This window comes from Lipophrys pholis (genome assembly GCF_963383615.2).
Source record: "Lipophrys pholis genome assembly, chromosome: 18".
Classification (NCBI taxonomy): Eukaryota; Metazoa; Chordata; class Actinopteri; order Blenniiformes; family Blenniidae; genus Lipophrys; species Lipophrys pholis.
This window is the reverse complement of record NC_137646.1, coordinates 26,097,428-26,119,038: the sequence shown is the minus strand read 5'-3', so window position 1 is coordinate 26,119,038 and position 21,611 is coordinate 26,097,428. Positions and strand designations below refer to the sequence as shown.

The window sequence follows — 21,611 nt, the reverse complement described above, 5'->3', positions numbered from 1 at the left end:
TCCATCGTCTCCACATCCTCTACTAACTCTTCCTCCTCCTCTTCCTCCTCCTCCATCGTCTCCACATCCTCTACTAACTCTTCCTCCTCCTCTTCCTCCTCCTCCATCGTCTCCACATCCTCTACTAACCCTTCCTCCTCCTCCATCTTCTCCACATCCTCTACTAACTCTTCCTCCTCCTCTTCCTCCTCCTCCATCGTCTTCACATCCTCCACTAACTCTTCCTCCTCCTCCATCTCCTCCACATCCTCCACTAACTCTTCCTCCTCCTCTTCCTCCTCCTCCACATCCTCCACTAACTCTTCCTCCTCCTCTTCCTCCTCCTCCATCTCCTCCACATCCTCCACTAACTCTTCCTCCTCCTCTTCCTCCTCCTCCATCTCCTCCACATCCTCCACTAACTCTTCCTCCTCCTCTTCCTCCTCCTCCATCTCCTCCACATCCTCCACTAACTAAGGCCAAACATTAGAAGACGTCTCAGCGGGAGGATCAGAACTGAGTTTTTGGTCAAACCGACTGTCATTTTTATGTTGAGAGGAAGTAAGTTTCTTTTTATAGGAGTAACTAGTAATCAGTAATCAGATTACTTTTTCAAGGTAACTGATCATTGTGTTTGTTTTGTGTCTCTTTGTTGGGATGTCGTGGTGTTACTCACCCTCTTGTGTCACTTTGTGTCCTTGTTTCGTTTTGGAGTCTTTTAATGTCGTTTTGTGTCACTTTGTATGTTTTTGTTGTCGTTTTTGAGCGTATTTCGTGTGTCTTTGTGTCCTCCGCTGCGGTTCCCTGTACTGCCGCTGGGTGCGCAGTGCACAGGGTCAAGTCACGGAAGTGAGATGTATTGCCTTTCAACATAAGAGAGACGATTTTTTTAAAAACTCTTTCAGATCGATTTCAGATTAGTTTCAGTGGTTGGTTTCGGGTATTGGAGTTATTTAAGGAGTGTCTGATGGACGGACTGGGGAGTTTTTGTTGTCACCGCACCACAGGGTTTCGGAGGATAATAAAGAGAATTTATTGTTTGGGATCGGTACTTCCGGCGGAGGCTCCGGACGCTTTCCCAGCCAAAACAAAAGCAGCTTCGCGGCCCGCGGCGGCTTCCACCCCCGAAGAACCCTCCACACCGACTCCCAGCGCCCACCCGGCCGCACACGGAGGCTCCGAGACGTGCCGAGCCCGGTCGTCTTTGTCCGGCTGGAAATGGAGGCTGCTGGCAGGCTGCTCGGAGCCGCGGGGAGGAGCGGCTGAAAGCGGGGGAACAGACGCTCACAGGCGGGCTCAGCGGGCTCAGCGGGCTCCGAGGAGGCGGACATGGGGGAGTAGGAGCGGCGGGGGCTCCTCCGACCGAGCGACCGACCCAGCCAGCTACCGACCGACCGACCGACCGACGCGCTCACTGCCCGCCGCCATGGCCCCGGGCTCGCTGGTGGCGGCCTGCCGCAGCCTGGCCCTCTCGACGTGGCTGCTCTCCTTCTGCTTCGTCCACCTGCTGTGCCTGGACTTCACCGTGGCCGAGCGGGAGGAGTGGTACACGGCCTTCGTCAACATCACCTACGTGGACCCGGCCACCTCGGAGCTGCGCACCGACAAGACGGAGTGCGGCCGCTACGGGGAGCACTCCCCGAAGCGGGACGCCAAGGGGGTGCTGGTCCTGCCGGCGGCCCCGCTCGACCGCCAGGCCTGCGACCCCAGCACCCGGTTCGCGATACCGGCACAGGCCGGGCCCTGGGTGGCGCTGATCGCCCGGGGCAACTGCACCTACAAGGACAAGATCCGCCACGCCGCGGCGCACAACGCGTCCGCCGTGGTGATCTTCAACGTGGGCTCCGCCAACGCCAACGACACCCTCACCATGCCTCACCCAGGTACCGGCAGCTCCAGCCGCCCGCGTCCGCACGACAACGTCTCCACCCCGCGGGACAGAGCCTGGGCCCTTTTTGGAGAAGTTGCGCTTGCCCGTTTCCATGGAGACTGTATTTTCAAAAAGTTGTTTTATCCCGTTTCCATGGAGACGGGAGTGTTTTCCAAAAGTTGCCTGTTCTTCAGTTTGCACTGAGACGGAGCCAGAGCTTTTTCGGAAAGTTGCGTTTTCCGGCGTTTCCACGGAGACGGGGCTCATACGTTGTTGGAGCCATTGACAATGGTGCAACTTTTTGAAAACGCCCTTTGTGGAAACGGGGGAAAACGCAACTCTGAAAACACTGTCTTCATGGAAACGGGTATAAATGAAACTTTATGAAAACGCTCCAGTTTTGTCTCTGGAAAAGGGAGGAAAACGTAACTTTTCGAAAATGTTCCAGCGCCGTAGAAGTGGGGTGAAATACAACTTCCTGAAAATGCTCCATCTGTTCTCTATGGAAACATGTAAACGTGATTCTTTTCTGAAATGGAAGCTCGACTGGTTTCCACCTGAGACGTTGTCATGGAAATGACCTGGCGTTTTTGGAGCAAACTTGACGTTGCCGTGGAAACGACCGCCCAAGCCGCGAACGTCAGTCGTTTCCGTTGTCTTCACGCCGTCGTGTTTCCTTGTTTCCAGGGACCGGCGAGGTGGTCGCCATCATGATCCCGGAGCACAAAGGCCGGGAGGTGGTTCTGCTGCTGGAACGCAACGTGACGGTCACCATGACGATCACCATCGGCACCAGGAACCTGCAGAAGTACGTGAGCAGGACGTCGGTGGTGTTCGTGTCCATCTCCTTCATCGTGCTGATGATCATCTCGCTGGCCTGGCTCGTCTTCTACTACATCCAGAGGTTCCGATACGCCAACGCCCGAGACCGCAACCAGGTAGCAGGGGTCACTCCAGCTCCGTGCTTTTATTTTGACAGTCACCGTAATAACAATCCAACTTGGTAATTTTATTTTGACGGCGTCTCTCTCTCTCTCTCTCTCTCTCTCTCTCTCTCTCTCTCTCTCTCTCTCTCTCTCTCTCCCTCTCATCCCTCTCTCTCTCTCTCTCTCTCTCTCTCTCTCTCTCATCCCTCTCTCTCTCTCTCTCTCTCTCTCTCTCTCTCTCTCTAGCGTCGTCTAGGCGACGCTGCTAAGAAGGCTATCAGTAAGCTTCAGGTCCGCACCATCAGGAAGGGCGACCAGGAGACGGAGGCGGACTTTGACAACTGCGCCGTGTGCATCGAGGGCTACAAAGCTAACGACGTGGTGCGCGTCCTGCCCTGCCGGTGAGTCGGCGCTCGCCATGGGGGGAGGAGTCACGGTGAGCCGAGTGTCGGGTGCTTTCCCTCAGACGTCTGGAGGTGGCTAGGATAGCTGCGCGACATCACGACGTATATCACAGCAAGCTACAAAATTTACCAGCGGCGGTTTACGATATGCACGATCCATACGATAACCGTCTTGGGGGTGGCGCCCCCTCGTGGCCGCTTGTGGTTTGAACAAAGAGCCCAAACAAAACTTCTTTTCGTTGTACCGCGGTCAGTTTTTATCAGATTGATATTAAACTGACGCCAAAATGTTCAGATTTCAATTCCCTGCTCTCTGATAGGTCACATGATGCAGTGACGTCATCACCCTGGTTAGCGGGTTGGGGGTCAAAGGTCAAAGGGAGGGGGGGTCACAGAGAAATTGTAAACTGTACATCAGTGTCAAACAGTGTGAACATGGAGCAATGCAAACAATGGAAGTCGTGTTGCTGTGGATCAAATAACCTTCTAATCCCTTGGTTGCCATGGTGACAGACGTGGCGTGGGCGAAGGTACTCCTTCTCGTTTAACGAGGAAACGTGGGATTTCCCCGTGACGACTCCTGTAACATGGCACCGCGCTGCTAGACGAAGCTAAAGAGTAGCTCCAGAAGCCGCCGGCCGCCGCGGGGAGACTCGCCGTTTCCGAAGCCTTAAATAGTTTCCGCCACAGTTTCTCTTTGTTTATAAACAGAAGAAGTTTCCATGTGATCATTAAATGACTTCTGTTCATCCGAGTTATTTTTAGAACTGAAGTGGGCGATTGTTTCCGGCGCGAGGCCGTGAACCCCCCCCCCCCCCCCCCCCCCCCGCTGTGTTGGTGCTAACGCTGGGTGCTAACGCTGGGTTCCACCGCGTTCTTTACCTCCTCCAGACATTTGTTCCATAAGAGCTGCGTGGATCCGTGGCTGCTGGACCACCGCACGTGTCCCATGTGCAAGATGAACATCCTGAAAGCTCTGGGCATCGCCGTGAGTAACCACACCGCCTGACACGTTGAGAACTAAGGCATGTAGTGGGTATTCCAGACCTGGAGGGGGCGCTGTGACACTGCCACAGAACCGGAACATGAAATAAATCCTCGTTGGAGAAATCCGACGTGTGCGTTTTTGTTTTGGGTTTATGCGTTTCAAGTTAAAACACGTCTTTTGTTTTATGTTTCCGAACACTTTTGCGTTTCAGTATTTCAAATGGAAACACGTCATTTCTGCCTTTTTTGTTGAAGAAGTTTTTCGGTTGTTCTGAGATCTGTCAAATCTCCCTCTCCGCCGCCAGCTGAACGCCGACTGCCTGGACGACCTGCCGCTGGACTACGACCTGGCGCTGGGCGGCGGCGTGGGCGGGGTCGGCGCGCTGGCCCTGGAGGCCGTGGTGTCGGGCGCGTCCAGCGACGGCACGCTGAGCGAGGGCGGCTCCTCGGCGGTGCTGGACCCCGGCGTGCGGAGGGTGGGGCTCCCGCAGGACTACCAGGACCCCGACACGCTGAGGGACAGCCCTGTGACGGCCACCACCGACACGCATACAGGTAACGCGCTGACCCCTGCTGGCATCGCCACGACATGACAAGTGGTGGCAACAATCCACTGGGTATTAAAATAACACCGAATAAAAGAAACTGTTAATTTGGTACGTGTAAAGACCAAATTATGCAAAGCGCTAGTCGACAGGAGCAGAACCTCTGATGACCTGTGGGGGGCAGCGTCGGACAATATTGCTCATGTGCGACTTGTGACGGCAACAAAGTCATGTTTGGTCCAAAGCCGCCGCACCTTACGTTTCACTCTGACAAACGTAAACAGAACTAAATAGTTGCTGGTTCGAATTTGTCGGAAAAATACGGATCATTTCAAGTCCGATGAAAGTTTTTTGAATAAGTGAGTGCCGCAAGTGCCAAAGCTAGCTACCTCATTGCTATTGAAGTAGCATCAGCATCAAAACATACGGTGAAAAAAAATCGGGCAATTATCGTGTTTACCGAGATGGCCTGAAATGAGCGACAGTTTCTGGGGCTGATGTAGCATGTGGCTAATGTAGCATGTGGCTAATGTAGCATGTGGCTAAATTAACCTGAAGAGAACGACAGTTCCCTGGGCTAATGTAGCATGTGGCTAACTTAACCTAAAGAGAACGAGAGTTTTTGGGGCTAATGTAGCATGTGGCTAATGTAGCATGTGGCTAAATTAACCTGAAGAGAGCGTCAGTTTCTGGGGATAATGTAGCATGTGGCTAAATTAACCTGAAGAGAGCGTCAGTTTCTGGGGCTAATGTAGCATGTGGCTAAATTAACCTGAAGAGAGCGTCAGTTTCTGGGGCTAATGTAGCATGTGGCTAATGTAGCATGTGGCTAAATTAACCTGAAGAGAGCGTCAGTTTCTGGGGCTAATGTAGCATGTGGCTAAATTAGCCTGACAGTTTGTGTGGCTAATGTAGCATGTGGCTACGGTCCTCTCCTCTGTTCTGATAGAAGTCGCTCTGGACTACAAGTCGCAGCCAAAGTTAAAAAAAAAAAAAAAAGTGCGACTAATAGTCCAGAAAATACGGTAAAGGTGAAGTCAGACAGATCGTGTGAAACCCCCCCGCCTCTCCTCCCTCCCCCAGGTGAGTTCCAGCCAGTGGCGACCAGCGCGTCGGTGGCGTCCCTGGTCATCGCCGTGGAGACGGGTCTGTCAGACGAGGAGGGGTCGGCGGCGGCGCCTCAGCTGGGAGAGAAGTCCTGAGAGAACCAAACTGGAACCGGGCTCCGGTCGGATTCTATCGTTTCACATGTATTTTTTTGTTTTGTTTTTCCAGTAGACTTCTAATGTTTCCAGACTGTTGGGAAATAAAACGAACTGACGCCGGCGGGGAACCCAGAATCTGGTGGTTTGGACTCGAGCCGGGAACTTCTTTTTCGCTCCCTGCGGGAAGTTGGCGACTGATTTTTAAAGACTCGGGAGGCGGGTTAACGGGCGGATGTGTTTTTGTCCCTCTGGCGAAGGAGCCAACCTGTTTGGAAGGCGACTCCTCGTCGGTTCTCCTTCCCCGACTCTGCGGGGGAACGTTTGTTTTGAACGGACACACGGTAACGGTTCCGTTGGGTTCATCATGTCTTCAGTTCCTCGACGAGTGTTCTCCTTTCTTCTGCACCTCTTCATGTGGCTCTTCACCAAAACACCCGGGAAGACCCGCGATCCGGAAGCTGGGCTGGAGACGAGGGACGCACCGATACTGATACCGATACCAGGGACCGGGTCCGATACTACGCGGAGTGCGTCGTGAGGCGGCCTGCAGCTACGCAAGACAGGATGAGCGATTTGGTTGTAGATTCTTTAATATTAATGAGAAGTAAATTATGTTTGTACGAAATATGAAGAGGTGGAGGAAGATGGTTCGCACAGCAACTTCATCACCAGCAACTTCATCACTAGAGACATTTGGACCAGCAGCGTTAGCCCAGCAGCAGCGTTAGCCCAGCAGCAGCGTTAGCCCAGCAGCAGCGTTAGCCCAGTGTCGCTCAGTAGTTTAACTACGTAGCTCCGGGCCATGCTACATGCTAAAGAGCTTCAGCTGTACGGAGGTGGTTTTAAGAAGTACTGGTATCGCTACTTGCTATCGGCGAGTAGCTTAAGGGTAAGTACTCGGTATCAGTGCTCAGTATCAGTACTTAGTATCTGCGAGTAGCTAAAGGTTAATACTTACTATCGGTACTCAGTATTGGTACTTGGTATCAGTACTTGGTATTGGTACTCGGTATCGGCGAATAGCTAAAGGTTAGTACTCGGTATCAGTGCTCAGTATTGGTACTCGGTGTCCGAATAGCTCTAGGTTAGTACTTGGTATCAGTACTCGGTATTGGTACTCGGAATCAGTACTCTATCGGTGCTTGGTATCAGTACTTGGTATTGGTACTCGGTATCGGCGAATAGCTAAAGGTTGTACTCGGTATCAGTGCTCAGTATTGGTACTCGGTGTCCGAATAGCTCTAGGTTAGTACTTGGTATCAGTACTCTGTATCGGTGCTTGGTATCTGCGAGTAGCTAAAGGTTGGTACTTGTACTGGTATCGGTACTTCCCTAACCTTGAGGACGGAAAAGATCCGTGCTGGACGGAGAGTCCAGCTCACGGAACATCTGAACTCCCCAGACGACAGGAAACGTAAAGTTCCGCCACGAGAAAGAGAAGAACAGCAGCGCTCACGTTTCTGGACATTAAAACATTCAAACAAACGCAGAACTGAAAACACCAAGACCAACGTTTATTATCCGAACAGCCAACGATACGGTCGTGTGACCGGTTGGCCACGCCCACTCCGTAACGGCCACCAACCACGATCAGGGCCGGTTGGGAAAAGCTACGAGCAGGAACGGAAGAAACGAGAACACTCCAGCCCCGTTCACGCCACGCCTCACAAAACCTCCAGTGTCCATTTCCACGGCAACGGCAAGAAACGCCGCACCAAACCTGTACGGCAAGGATGAGCGACAGATGTGGGTCTGGGTACGCCTTGTCGTACCGCACTGCGCAAAGAAGGCTGACGCTTCCCCCGTTTCCATGGAGATGGAGCGTTTTCAAAAACTTCCACCTTGTAGCTCGGCAACAAAATCACTGAATGAGACAATCACCAAATTTGGTGTGGACATTCCCCTACGGTTACTTTAGTGAAGAAAAAAACAAACAAAAAAACGAAATTAAAAATGGCTGCCGTTTTTCCAAGATGGCCGCCAATTTTCAGTATAGATCTAAATATTTCAACGTATTTTGACACTTTGACTGGTCGGAATGATTTCGATGGAAGGACGTGTGTCTTTGGACTCTGGTAAATAAATGTTAGTATTATTTTTTAGAAAATACTAATGTTGTGTAGGAAGGCCAAACTACTACACATTTACAACTTCCCTGTAGAAAGTGTCAATTATTCCATACATTTGTTAGAAAATGGATTTTCTAGGAAGTTCCAGAGCTACAGGTTGAGGTTCTGCTCTGGATTATAGAGTTTGACTGCAGAATCACAGAAATCAGGTCGTTCTGTTCCGCTTGTTTTGTACCTGTAGCGGCGGCCATCTTGAAAAATGGCGTCCAAATTGAATTTTTGAGTGTCTCACGGGCGTTTTTCCAAAATGTAGTCCGAGACCAGTTTTCATGCCAAATGTGGTGCTTTTCTCTTCTCTTCTCTGCCGAGCTGCTTTCAAAAAGTTGCGTTGTCAGTGACTCCGGTTTGGTCTGGGTGGCGTGAACGCGGCTCTGGGTGAACGCCAGGCCCGCTGGCGGAGCGGCGGCAGCGTTAACTGCGTCTGAACGGCGCCGTCACTCAGTATTGTTGTTGTTGTTGTTTAGTTGTTTTCCTCTCTGTTGGCCTGCGTCTATAAACCCCCAGGCTCCCCGACGCTCCCCAAACCGTCTCTGTGTCCCCAAACGGCGTCCCGTCTTCTGCACAGGAAATTAAAAGCTGAATGGTGGACAGAGCGTTGGCGTTTTCACTGTGGCGGCGGGGAAACGGGCAGCGGGGAAACGGGCAGCGGGGCACTTTTTATTGGAGGTTTTGTTTTTTTAAAGCTGCTCCGACGGACGTCTGCAACTTTTGTGATCAAAAGAATCGTTTTTTTTTTTCGATTTTCTACCAAATAAAATTGATCATGTTTTTGTTCTGAAATGAAGAAAAGACAAAAAAAAAAGACATTTAAAAGTTATTTATTTATGTTCCACAGCTAAATTAAGTATTTTTTCTTTCTTTAATAGATTTTTGCCTTTTAATCGATTTGATGAATCGGCATATTTTGGCTTTTTTCCTGTTTTTCTTATTTTAGCAATCTGCAGCTCTTTTCACTGCTCTGAGTGATTTTTATCATTATAGATGTTTTTTCTGGGTCTTTTATTTTGGTGGGTAGTTTGAGCTATTTCCCCCATTTTCAGTAATTCCGTCCGTTTTGTCTTCTTCAGCTGATTTCATCCAGGAAATAAGGTGATTTGTGAAAATCTATTTACATTTGATTTTCTGGCTCTTTCGGGGCGCCACCACAGGGGGCGCTGAAGAGCCACGTCTGGCTCCAGAGCAGCAGCCTGCTTGGATTTTCACAAGTTTTCACTTTTTCCACTTTTATGCATCTTGACTATTCGTTTTGCCCGTTCATAGCGGCGGTTTTAGAAGCTTTTATTTCTCCGGGTAAGTCTGCGTCTTCCTGTCGGCTTATTGTGTGATCCAGTTATTTGCTGAGTCGACAGAACATAAATGTCCGACTGGACGGAATCGCCCGCCGTCGATCCGGTACGGTGGGTAAGTACCACTCACATGATGCTGAACTCAGACTTTAAAGTGTTTTTCCAGTAAAATCAGTTTCCTGAATCTAAAACGACAAAACAAATGAGTCACAGTGAATATTTTACTCAACAGCCACACGTAATGTCGAAACATGCTACATGCTACACGCTACTCCGCGTATGTAAACGTGTTTCCAGAAGAGTTAGCGGGTTTCACGGAGTCGTCACGGGGAAATCCCTCGTTTCCTCCTTGAAACACGAATGTTGATGTTGAAACTTAAAAGTTTGAAAGAGTTGTTTTCATTTGGGTTCTTTGTTCAAACCAGAATCGCCCACAAGGGGGCGCCACCCCCAAAACAGGAGGTTTGATTGTCGCCAACACGGGAGGCTAAGCTCATAACGCACCTCTGGTACAGTTAGCGATTAGCCGGTAATATCATTAACCCACTTCCATTAAATGTAGCCACTAGCAGTTAGCATTTGTAAGTCCCATGGGGTTCAAAGTTTAATACACGTCCCACTAGCAGTTAGCCACCAACGGCTAACCACTAGCAGTTAGCAGTGAGCCCGCATGGATACCTGCAGGTGGCTACCTGCTAACAACTCATCAGTAGCAGTTAGCCGCTCGTGGTTTGTGATTAGCCACTCGCATTTAGCTGTAGCGGCTAACTGCTAGCGCTTACCGCGAGTTGGACTGGTATAAAAGTTGACCCGCATATCTCCGGGTGGCGCTGCGCTGCAGCCTGGGTGTTTGGCTTTTTTCTATTCTGGTCTGAACAAAGGATTGCTATCGCTATGCTATCGCTAAGCTATTGCAATGCTATGCTATCGCTATGCTATCGCTGGCCATGATTGACGGTTCCTGCGGCCAGTCAACGTTTGTTTTTCCTCGTTAATGTTAAGAATTGATTGAAAGAAGATTTCAGTGAGACGATACGAGATCCGACCAGGTGACGACTCCTTTAATGAACCAGCGAGAGAAAACGTCAAACAGGAAGCAGCGAAAAGTTTGGCACCTCGCCATCGGGGAAGTTACAATCACAAAGAACATAAACAGGTAGCGGCTCCGTTACGATGGTAAACAACATGTCACCTGTTGTTGTTTTACAGTTTCTAAGGCAGGAAACGTCTATCGACACACAAGTTGCAGCGACGGATTCAGACTCGGTCGTCGTCTTTTTCTCTCCAAGACTTCAGAAGCTAAAAGTTTTCTACGAGTCTCCGGGGAAAACGGCGCCGAGCGTGGAAACCTGCCGGAGAAAAGAAAATCTCTAATGACATGAAGACAGAGCGAACAAAGAACCGTCTGTGTCGAGACATTCGATGCTATCGGACTTTATTTTGAAATATTTCTTGATCTGCTTCCCCCCAAAAAATTGTTGCCGCTTTATTTTTTGCCAAAAGAAGCTGAAAATGCTAAAAACGGCACTAAATGGTAACTTAAAAAGTGAAGGGTAAACTTTGCCGTCTCCGTGGAAACGAGGCTAATGTTTGCTTCGTTTCCACGGAGACGGAGTCCGACCATTTCTGGCACAAAAATGCTGACGTGGCAAAAAAAACAACAACAAACCATGCAACACAGAAAATGGACAATCACTACTTTTATAACGACAAAACAAAACAAAACAGGACGTCGCTATGCTAGCTAGGCTAGCTACTTGCTAGGCTACTAGTGCGACTGGTCGCTGAGGCGACGGTGCAGACGAGGAACCCAGGAGCGTCTCACCCTCACCTGTGGGTCTCATTGTGTGAAGGAGTTGGCGCTGAAGACAGAAAAGACAACACGGCGTTATGTCCTCTGTGGGATCCAGGACAGAAGCAGGTCCAGGTCCAGGCCCCTGTTAGATGGTTGCCATGGAAACGGGGGCCAACCAACTTGGGTGAAAATGCCGAGAATTTCGCGGCGTGTCGGGTGTCTCTTCAGATGCGACTTTTTGGAAACGCTCCCAAGGTGGGATTTTTTTTTCGGAAACGCCGGGAAACGGGCGAGGAGACGGCGGTACTTTGAACCGTGGCCGTAGAAAATAGTTCTTCGTGTGAACGACAAATAAAAACAGAAAAACAGTGCCACCTTGTGGCCTGGCATGCCAACTACATTGTCTGTTTCCACAGCAACGGCAGAAACGTCGAAAAACAGTTTTTAGAATGTTGCTGTGGAAACGGGAAATGTTTCTGAAATGAAAACACAAAAACTAAGAGTTTTCACCCGAAACGCTACGAACACAAACACGACGCATTTTCTATTGATGCGTCACCGTGGAAACGAAAAAACCTTTCTGAAACGAAGAGGCGCAGAGTGACGAGTTTCCATTTTGAAAAGTTGCCGCGATAAACGCGGTGAACATTTTCACGTGAACGTGGTGTCGGACGTGTCGGACGTGTCGGACGTGTTTGGCCTTCACCTCTTGGTTTCTCTTCTGGCTCCAGCAAACTTGTGTCTCAGCAGGAAGGAGGCCACCGCTTCTGCCACCTGCAGGCCACAGGAAGGAAACGTCAGGAAGGTAGTTTGTGTTGAGACGGTTGGACATGCAGAGTTAGCCCGGTGTCGCTCAGCACGTAGCTCTGACCTGTGCTACATGCTACATGATGAAGAGTTTCAGGCTCATACGCCAGCGATGCTACATGCTAAACATGGTTTAAGTGACTGATACACTCATTAGCAGCTCGGTCCCTTGGTCTACAGTCTCCAGCTGCATAGCAGAGAGAGATGCTACGCGCTATCTACTAGACAATACTTAGAAATAGCTAGTAGCTAAAGGTTACTACTGGTATCGCTACTGGGTATCGGCTAGCAGCTAAAGGGTAGTACTGTTATCGGTATCGGCTGGGAGGTAAAGATTAGTACTGGTATCGGTATCGGCTAGTAGGTAAAGATTAGTACTGGTATCACTACTGGGTATCGGCTAGCAGCTAAAGGTTAGTACTGGTATCAGTATCGGCTAGGAGGTAAAGATTAGTACTGGTATCACTACTGGGTATCGGCTAGCAGCTAAAGGGTAGTACTGGTATTAGTATCGGCTAGGAGGTAAAGATTAGTACTGGTATCGGCTACGAGGTAAAGGGTAGTACTGGTATTAGTATCGGCTATGAGGTAAAGGGTAGTACTGGTATTAGTATCGGCTAGGAGGTAAAGATTAGTACTGGTATTGGCTAGGAGGTAAAGGGTAGTACTGGTATCGGTATCGGCTAGCAGCTAAAGGTTAGTACTGGTATCGGTATCGGCTAGCAGCTAAAGGTTAGTACTGGTATCAGTATCGGCTAGGAGGTAAAGGTTAGTACTGGTATCGGTATCGGCTAGGAGGTAAAGGGCAGTACTGGTATCGGGACTGTAAAGTTTGTACCTGCTCACGTCGACTCGTCCGGTGTTGTTCTCTCACCTTGTCTGGTTTGTCCTCTTGCACAGCATGACCACAGGGGGGCAGCACCTGCATCATGAATCTACCTGCAAGCAAGCAGCAGCACTCTGAAACAGTGTGTCTCTGAACACACACACACACACACACACACACACACACACACACACACACACACACACACCTAGAGACAGCTGCTCATGTCAGTCAACAAGCTCACTGAACTTAAAGTGACAGGTAGGTGTGTGTGTGTGTGTGTGTGTGTGTGTGTGTGTGTGTGTGTGTGTGTGTGTGTGTGTGTGTGTGTGTGTGTGTGTGTGTGTGTGTGTGTGTGTGTGTGTGTGTGTGTGTGTGTGTGTGTGTGTGTGTGTGTGTGTGTGTGTGCTTTACAGTGTGAAACTTTAAGTATTGTTGTGTTTTTGTTTTCTTGTTTAAAATGGATGTTTACCTTGCATCTGTCCGATGGTCAGATCTCTGTCCAGCCGATCAATTCCTACAAACAAACAAACAAACAAAGCTGTAAACATCAGATGGTCCAGAGTCTCATTGTTTCTCTAAAAGCCTGAAACTTTTAAGTTTCTGTGATTTTTCACCAAATCACTTTTCCTCAGAGCCTCGAACACCTCGGACCTTTCAAATACAGCTTCTGTTGTTTACTTCACAAACACTGATGTTTACTTCACAAACACTGATGTTTACTCACAAACACTTCTAATGTTTACTTCACAAACACTCATGTTTACTTTCCAAACACTTCTAAAGTTTACTTCACAAACACTAATGTTTACTTCACAAACACTGTTGTTTATTTCACAAACACTGATGTTTACTTCACAAACACTAATGTTTACTTCACAAACACTGATGTTTACTTCACAAACACTAATGTTTACTTCACAAACACTGTTGTTTACTTCACAAACACTGATGTTTACTTCACAAACACTAATGTTTACTTCACAAACACTGATGTTTACTTCACAAACACTAATGTTTACTTCACAAACACTAATGTTTACTTCACAAACACTGTTGTTTACTTCACAAACACTGATGTTTACTTCACAAACACTGATGTTTACTTCACAAACACTTCTGATGTTTACTTCACAAACACTGATGTTTACTTCACAAACACTGTTGTTTACTTCACAAACACTGATGTTTACTTCACAAACACTGATGTTTACTTCACAAACACTGATGTTTACTTCACAAACACTGTTGTTTACTTCACAAACACTGTTGTTTACTTCACAGACACTGATGTTTACTTCACAAACACTGATGTTTACTTCACAAACACTAATGTTTACTTCACAAACACTGATGTTTACTTCACAAACACTGATGTTTACTTCACAAACACTGATGTTTACTTCACAAACACTGTTGTTTACTTCACAAACACTTGTTTACTTCACAAACACTGTTGGTTACTTCACAAACACTGATGTTTACTTCACAAACACTGATGTTTACTTCACAAACACTGATGTTTACTTTCTCAAACACTTCTGATGTTTACTTCACAAACACTGATGTTTACTTCACAAACACTGATGTTTACTTCACAAACACTTCTAATTTTAATAGTGTAGAATCATATCGTGTTAGAAAACAATAGTTTACTATTTAATAGAAGAAAATAGAATATAGTATAGTACAGAATAGTATAGGACAGTGTAGAATACTAAACTATTTAATTGCCTGGTATACTATTCTATAATATGCTAAAGTATAGTATACAACACAATAGTACAGAACAGTATAATATAGTATATGATATAGTATAACATACTATAGTATAGTGTAGAATAGTACAGTATAGATTAGAATACTATACAACAGTATAGTGTTTAATAGTATATAATGGACTTGTTTATAATAGATAGTATAGAATACATTAAGTATGGAATACTACATTGTAGAATACAATAGTATAGCATGATATACAGTAGTATGGAATAGCATAGTATATAATGGTGTAATATAGAATAGTATATAGTAGTATTGAATAATGTAGTATAAAATGCAGTAGTTTAGTAATGATGAATCCCAGAGGGAACTTCCTTCAGCTCCACGCTGAACTAGAGTACCAGACTCAACATGGCCGACGTCAACAAAGGCTGAAATCAACTGAAACACCACAAACAGTCTTTCCTGGTTCTAAACTCGTTTCTCTTTCTGCAGAACCTTTTTCTCCTTTTCAAGCTTTTCTTCTTTATTCTGGTGGAACTTTTCATTTTTTACCCAAACTTTTGTTATTGTTCTTTTCTATTTCTTTATCTGAGACATAAAAGTCATTTTGAAAACGACCAAATAAAATTAGTTTAGTAAAGAAAAGTAGTGGAAACTTCAGGGATCCCCAGCCGGCTCCAGGTGGAACACCAATGCTCTAGAGCCTGTAGGAGGCGCTACCTGCCAGCAGCAGCAGTTTGGGCAGGTTGCAGGCCAGGAAGAGGTTGGAGGTTCCTCTGAACCATCCGTCCCAGTACTTCTCGGACTTGGAGAGGTCGATACGCCACTTGTACACGCCCTGTCGAGAAGAACCATTGCACATCACACCGGGTAAGTGTCGCATTCAGCTGTTTCTTTATGGTGACGACACCATGTTACCATGACGACAGGTAAAGCATCACGTTTCCATGACGACTGAACATGACTACATGGGTGGAGAGCCTCACGTTACCAGTAATACTTAACTTGTTTCCCTGACGACACATAGATCATGTTTCCATGACGACACGTAAAGCATCACGTTTCCATGACGATTGAACATGACGACACCTCGAGCATCATGTTTCCATGACGACACGTAAAGCATCACGTTTCCATGACGACTGAACATGACGACACGTAAAGCATCACGTGTCCATGACGACTGAACATGACTACATGTACACCATCATTTTTCCATGACGACACATAGACCATGTTTCCATGACGACACGTAAAGCATCACGTCTCCATGATGATTAAACATGACGACACGTAAAGCATCACGTTTCCATGACGACTGAACATGACTACATGTACACCATCATTTTTCCATGACAACACATAGACCATGTTTCCATGACGACACGTAAAGCATCACGTTTCCATGATGACTGAACATGACTGCATGGGTGGGGAGCCTCACGGTACCAGTAACACTTAACATGTTTCCATGACGACGCCTCAGGCATCATGTTTCCATGACGACTGGACAGTAAGACATGGCCACTGTCACGTTTCCATGACGACGTGGTGTTTCTACGCAGTAGATTTCCACTCTCACCTCAGTGGCGGCGTTTTCGTTGTTGTTGACGTAGCTCTGGTCGTAGAACTCTTCGTTGCGCTCGGCGACCACGTCGGTGGCGGGGCTCGCCTGCTCCAGGGTCTCGCTCTCGTCAACCTCACACCTGACGGAGGAACCAACAACGTTCAGGCTGATACAGGGAGGAGTCGGCGTGTTCTGCAACGCTCCCTCGTTACTGCTGCTCACCGTTTTATCTGACCGACCATGGAGACTCGGGCCGACTCCAGGTTTCTGATCTGTCCGCTCTTGACGCTGGAAGAAGAAGAACGTGTGTAAATCGTTGGTGTTTAGACGTTCTAAGAGCATCGAGATTTGCTCCAGATGGAAGTCGGGGGAATCGCAGCTGCTGCAGAGTTTTAGCAGTTTGGCGAGTCAAAGGCCAAGAAGAGTTTCCATGACGACGACTCATGACGCCAAGGGAAGGACCGTTACGGTTCCATAACTGCTGAACATGAAAACATGTTTCCATGACTGATGGACATGAAGACATGGGGGAGCCTCATGTTTCCGTAGGACCAGTACTCGGATACTTTTTGGGCACTCCTTGTTTCCCCTTTCATGCGCTTTCACTTCCTGTTGGAGCGTGTAAAACAGGAAGTGCAGACGTGCCATTTCCTCCCAGCTCAGACTCTGACCTCCACTCGATGGCATGCTCCATGGACTTGAAGGACTTGGGTCTTCCCTTCAGAAAGTTCTGGATGCTGTGCAGGGCGTCCATGGCGCTGCCTGCGGGGAAACACAGTGAGGTCCTGAACCGTTCGGGGCGTTTGGACGCGGCGGCTAATAAAACTTACCCACCTTCCACCACATCTATGGCCACCAGCCCCACCGCGGTGGGCAGCAGCATGCTGCTGGCCGTGTGCACCGCGATGGCCCCGCCAACGCCGTGCCCGATCAGGACGATGGGAGGCGGGGTCTCGCCGTATGACGCCCGGATCACGTTAGCTACATCGCTAATGGAGGCAGGCATTAGCATCACTGGCTGTTTTCTCACTGTATCGCCCTTCTGTACGGGTGTTTTCTTTGTGGCGTTACCTGGACATGGTTTGAGTGGAAAAGTCGTCTGATTCACGGACCGAAGTCGAACCTGAACAGAGAAAAATAAAAAAAAATGACAAGAAAACGACATCCGCTGTCATTAGCAGAGATTCAATTCAAATGACTTTACTGTAACGCTTCTATTTTCAGCATTAACTCATAACTTCATTACGATTCAGACGGCCGCCGCATCCTCCAGTGAGGAGAAGCTTTGTTGTTAGCTTTAGCATTAGCTTTGACATTAGCACGACATGATATGATGCTGATCCAGTGTGATCGGCATTAGTTCTCCTACCTGCAATAATCCAGAGGTTAGCTCAGCGCAGTCAGTAAAGGTTAGCATAGCTGTGACAGTTAGCATGTTAGCTATCAAGCTAACAAGCAGGCTAAGTATACTTGTTCCAGCTTGGTGCCTGTTAGCTTGGTAGCATTAGTAGCGGCTCAAGTGAAATTCAACGGCCTTTCTAGCGTTAGCGTGACCAAAGCTCGAATAGAGGGCAGCTCGTTTGCTAGCGTCAGTATTAGCTTTAGCATTTTATTTAGCTCAGACATGCGCTTTAGCATTAGCATCGTCCCAGCTCACCGTGACCTCGGAGGTCCATGGCGAGGACCCTGCAGGTCACCCTGCTGGTGATGGCGGTCTGCGAGGCAGGAACACGAACAACAGTTAGCATGTTAGCGAGCTGCCGGTGGGCGTGCCCGATGGGGGTCGGAGGTCAGGGCGCCGCTACTCACGGTGAAGACAGCCCAGGACAGCGCCGAATGTCCTCCGCCGTGCAGCAGCAGCAGCAGCGGCCCGGCGTCGCCCGCCCGGTACACCCTGAACACGTCGCTGCCGTCCGTCGTCCCAATGCCGACGCTAACGTCCTCCATCTCCTCGAAGTACTCCCGCCACGACGCCGGAGAGTAGTCCGGCTGGCAGCCGCCCGCGCCGGGCGACATGTGGACGCAGAAAGACACGCGGCATAAAACCAACAGCTTCTATGTAAATGCTACGAAAAAGTTCATGCTAATAAATTGAGTGGCCATGTTTTGGTAAAGTAACTCTGAAGTTTAGGGGGCGGGGCTTCTTCACAACGTTCTCTGTGGCGCGTCTCGAAACTCTGAGTCATTTAAAAAAACAAAAGTCGCTTTTCCAGTTGATTGTGCATGTTCTTTAATTCACAAAATTTCACACGATTATTTTAAAATTGGCTCTTTCTGAGTATAAATGGAAACATTACACAGCGGGAACATGGGAACTTTATACTCTTAAATATAAGATATGTTCAGAAATTCAAAAAAAACTAAACAAAATCATGAAGTGCGATACTGGCGCCCCCTGGAGGTCAGCATCGGTTCAAGGCTGGGCTACTTGGTTCCGAGGCTAGGCTATTTGTTCCGAGGCTAGGCTACTTGTTCCGAGGCTAGGCTACTTGGTTCCGAGGCGAGGGTACCTGGTTCCGAGGCGAGGCTACCTGGTTCCGAGGCTAGGCTACCTGGTTCCGAGGCTAGGCTACTTGGTTCCGAGGCTAGGCTACTTGTTCCGAGGCTAGGCTACTTGGTTCCGAGGCTAGGCTACTTGTTCCGAGGCTAGGCCACTTGTTCCGAGGCGAGGCTACTTGGTTCCGAGGCTAGGCTACCTGGTTCCGAGGCTAGGCTACTTGGTTCCGAGGCTAGGCTACTTGTTCCGAGGCTAGGCTACTTGGTTCCGAGGCTAGGCTACTTGTTCCGAGGCTAGGCTACTTGTTCCGAGGCGAGGCTATTTGGTTCCGAGGCGAGGCTACTTGGTTCCGAGGCTAGGCTACTTGTTCCGAGGCGAGGCTACCTGGTTCCGAGGCTAGGGTACCTGGTTCCGAGGCTAGGCTACTTGGTTCCGAGGCTAGGCTACTTGGTTCCGAGGCTAGGCTACTTGTTCCGAGGCTAGGCTACTTGTTCCGAGGCGAGGCTACTTGGTTCCGAGGCTAGGCTACTTGGTTCCGAGGCGAGGCTAGTTGGAGAGGTTACTTACTGCTCCGTGTCGAAGTTCTCCTCCCACATTCCGTGTTTCGGATGGAAAGACGTACGGATCGTATGTTCTGGGATGAAGAGACAAACTAATGATCTGTTCTGGACGTGTCGGATCAAAAATGGTATGGATCTTTAATTATGGTATGAAAAGACATACGGGTCGTCGGTTCTGGACTTCTGGAATGAGAAGGCGTACGGCTTGTCGGTTCTGTAATGAAAAGAAGTACAAACCGACAATTCTGGGATTAAAAATTATACCGCTTGTCGGTTTTGAACAAAAGAACGTAAGAAATGTTGGTTCTAGAATGAAAAGATGTTCTGATCTTCAGTCCTGGAATGAAAATTGTATTGTCAGTTCTGGACAACTGGAATGAAGACGTAAATCATGTCGGTTCTGGAACAGAAGGACATACGAATCGTCAGTTCTGGAATAAAAAGACGTACGTCTTGTCGGTTCTCGCAGAAAAGACGTACGTCTCGCTAGTTCTGGAAAAAAAGACGTACGTCTCGTCGGTTCTGGAATAAAAAGACGCACGTCTCGTCGGTTCTAGCAAAAAAGACGTACGTCTCGCTGGTTCCAGAATAAAAAGACGTACGTCTCGAAGGTTCTGGAAAAAAAGACGTACGTCTCGTCGGTTCTGGAATAAAAAGACGTACGTCTCGTCGGTTCTAGCAAAAAAAAAGTATGTCTCGCTAGTTCTGGAAAAAAAGACGTACGTCTCGCTGGTTCCAGAATAAAAAGACGTACGTCTCGAAGGTTCTGGAAAAAAAAGACGTACGTCTTGTCAGTTCTGGAATAAAAAGACGTACGTCTCGCTGGTTCCAGAATAAAAAGACGTACATCTCGAGAGTTCAGGAATAAAAAGACGTACGTCTCGTCGGTTCTGTAATAAAAAGACGTACATCTTGTCGGTTCTCGCAGAAAAGACGTACGTCTCGCTAGTTCTGGAAAAAAAGACGTACGTCTCGTCGGTTCTGGAATAAAAAGACGCACGTCTCGTCGGTTCTAGCAAAAAAGACGTACGTCTCGCTGGTTCCAGAATAAAAAGACGTACGTCTCGAAGGTTCTGGAAAAAAAGACGTACGTCTCGTCGGTTCTGGAATAAAAAGACGCACGTCTCGTCGGTTCTAGCAAAAAAAAAGTACGTCTCGCTAGTTCTGGAAAAAAAGACGTACGTCTCGCTGGTTCCAGAATAAAAAGACGTACGTCTCGAAGGTTCTGGAAAAAAAAGACGTACGTCTTGTCAGTTCTGGAATAAAAAGACGTACGTCTCGCTGGTTCCAGAATAAAAAGACGTACATCTCGAGAGTTCAGGAATAAAAAGACGTATGTCTCGTCGGTTCCAGAATAAAAAGACGTACGTCTCGTCGGTTCAGGAATAAAAAGACGTACGTCTAGAGGGTTCCGGGCGTCTCAGAGACTCGATGCCGTTGCAGAGCAGAATGAGTGGGGTCACAGGCGAAGTGACTGTTGTTGTCAGACAAGGAGCTTCAGGACGTCAGCTGGTCCTGTCAGGTGCAGCCGCGGCCTCTCATTGGCTGAGAGTAGCACAGGGGGCGGGGCTTATGCTCAGAAGCACTCTGAGTGGACAGAAGCTTCTGGAAGCATTCAGCTGCTTCCAGTTTTCCCTGGGTGTCTTACAAATCTCAGTGGTAATAAATATATACTACCTACTAGTTACTACCAACTTGGCCACATGACGAGGAGCAGCTGGGACTGGGAGTCATGAGGCCGACAGAGCATTTTCTGAAAGTTGTGTCTTTCCCCGTTTCCATGGAGACCGTGTTTTCAAAAAGTTGCATTTGACATGTTTCCATGGAAACGGGGTTTTAAGAAAGTTGTTTTTCACCGTATCCATGGAGACGAAATGTTTTCATAAAGTTTCCACAGAGATGGATTCGTGACATTTTCAAAAAGCTGCATTGTCCCTGTTTGTACAGTGCCAGTTTGAACGTTTTCAAATCGTTTGTTGTTGTTTTTTTGTTTTCATTTTATTGTATCACTGTAGAAACTAGTTTCTATGGCAACAGAGGCAGAGTGTTTTCTAAAAGTTTCTCCAGTGACAGTCAGAACATCTTTAATAGGGTTAGACGGAGTCTCGGCGCTTTCAAAAAAGTTGCGTTTTCCCCTGGTTTCCATGGAGACGGCGTGTCCCCAGAGAGAACCCCAAACGGATCGTCGGAACGTCTCGTCTGCGTCTTGTTCTGCGGAGTTTCACTCAGAACCTTTGTCCGAGTTCTGGGAAGTCGGTATTTGGATCCTATTGGTTTGTTTGCGTTTTGGGGGCGGGGCTTAGCCAAAGGTCGTTTTTTACGCGAGTCGCTGAAAACGGCGTCCGGATTGAGGCGCATTCCAAGTAAAACGTTGACGAGGGTTTTACTGCGTACGCAGAGGACATGGACAGTCTGAAGCAGCGTCAGTTTCCTGTTTCAAAACTTCAAAACCTGTCAGAGAGCAGAAGTGACATAGAAGAACCCCACCCCCCCCCCCACCCCC

At 48.2% G+C, this 21,611-nt stretch overlaps 2 protein-coding genes across 4 annotated transcripts; one reads left to right on the top strand and one right to left on the bottom strand.

The window, feature by feature from the left end:
• Positions 1-1,035: 1,035 nt before the first annotated feature.
• rnf150b (ring finger protein 150b) lies at positions 1,036-8,633 on the top strand. Of its 3 annotated transcripts, XR_013936227.1 has the most exons (7): positions 1,036-1,862; positions 2,537-2,787; positions 3,022-3,176; positions 4,071-4,167; positions 4,472-4,721; positions 5,795-7,000; positions 7,162-8,633. XR_013936227.1 is itself a non-coding variant. In XM_080486147.1 (6 exons), exons 1-6 carry the CDS (start codon positions 1,406-1,408, stop codon positions 5,911-5,913), a joined length of 1,329 nt encoding a protein of 442 aa, XP_080342273.1. In that variant the 5' UTR covers positions 1,036-1,405; the 3' UTR covers positions 5,914-8,633. The 3 variants fall into 3 exon arrangements, 2 of the variants coding, with proteins under 2 accessions (XP_080342273.1, XP_080342274.1); XM_080486147.1 differs by having other exon boundaries at positions 5,795-8,633; XM_080486148.1 differs by having other exon boundaries at positions 1,046-1,862; positions 5,987-8,633.
• Positions 8,634-10,367: 1,734 nt separating this feature from the next.
• LOC308123595 (protein phosphatase methylesterase 1-like) lies at positions 10,368-19,144 on the bottom strand (the record flags this gene model as incomplete). The annotated part of the gene is made up of 13 exons (XM_080486150.1): positions 10,368-10,680; positions 11,833-11,900; positions 12,808-12,872; positions 13,232-13,276; positions 15,205-15,322; positions 16,067-16,190; positions 16,274-16,339; positions 16,723-16,809; positions 16,882-17,040; positions 17,123-17,174; positions 17,709-17,766; positions 17,861-18,059; positions 19,116-19,144. The coding sequence occupies 13 exons, from the start codon at positions 19,142-19,144 to the stop codon at positions 10,560-10,562; spliced, it is 1,191 nt and encodes a 396-aa protein (XP_080342276.1). The 3' UTR covers positions 10,368-10,559.
• Positions 19,145-21,611: the final 2,467 nt, after the last annotated feature.

Excerpts from the sequence above, each read along its gene's own strand:
- rnf150b (XM_080486147.1), top strand. The coding sequence starts at position 1,406 with ATGGCCCCGGGCTCGCTGGTGGCGGCCTGCCGCAGCCTGGCCCTCTCG. Across the intron at positions 1,863-2,536 it reads CCTCACCATGCCTCACCCAG|GGACCGGCGAGGTGGTCGCC; the intron begins GTACCGGCAGCT and ends CCTTGTTTCCAG. Across the intron at positions 3,177-4,070 it reads GTGCGCGTCCTGCCCTGCCG|ACATTTGTTCCATAAGAGCT; the intron begins GTGAGTCGGCGC and ends TACCTCCTCCAG.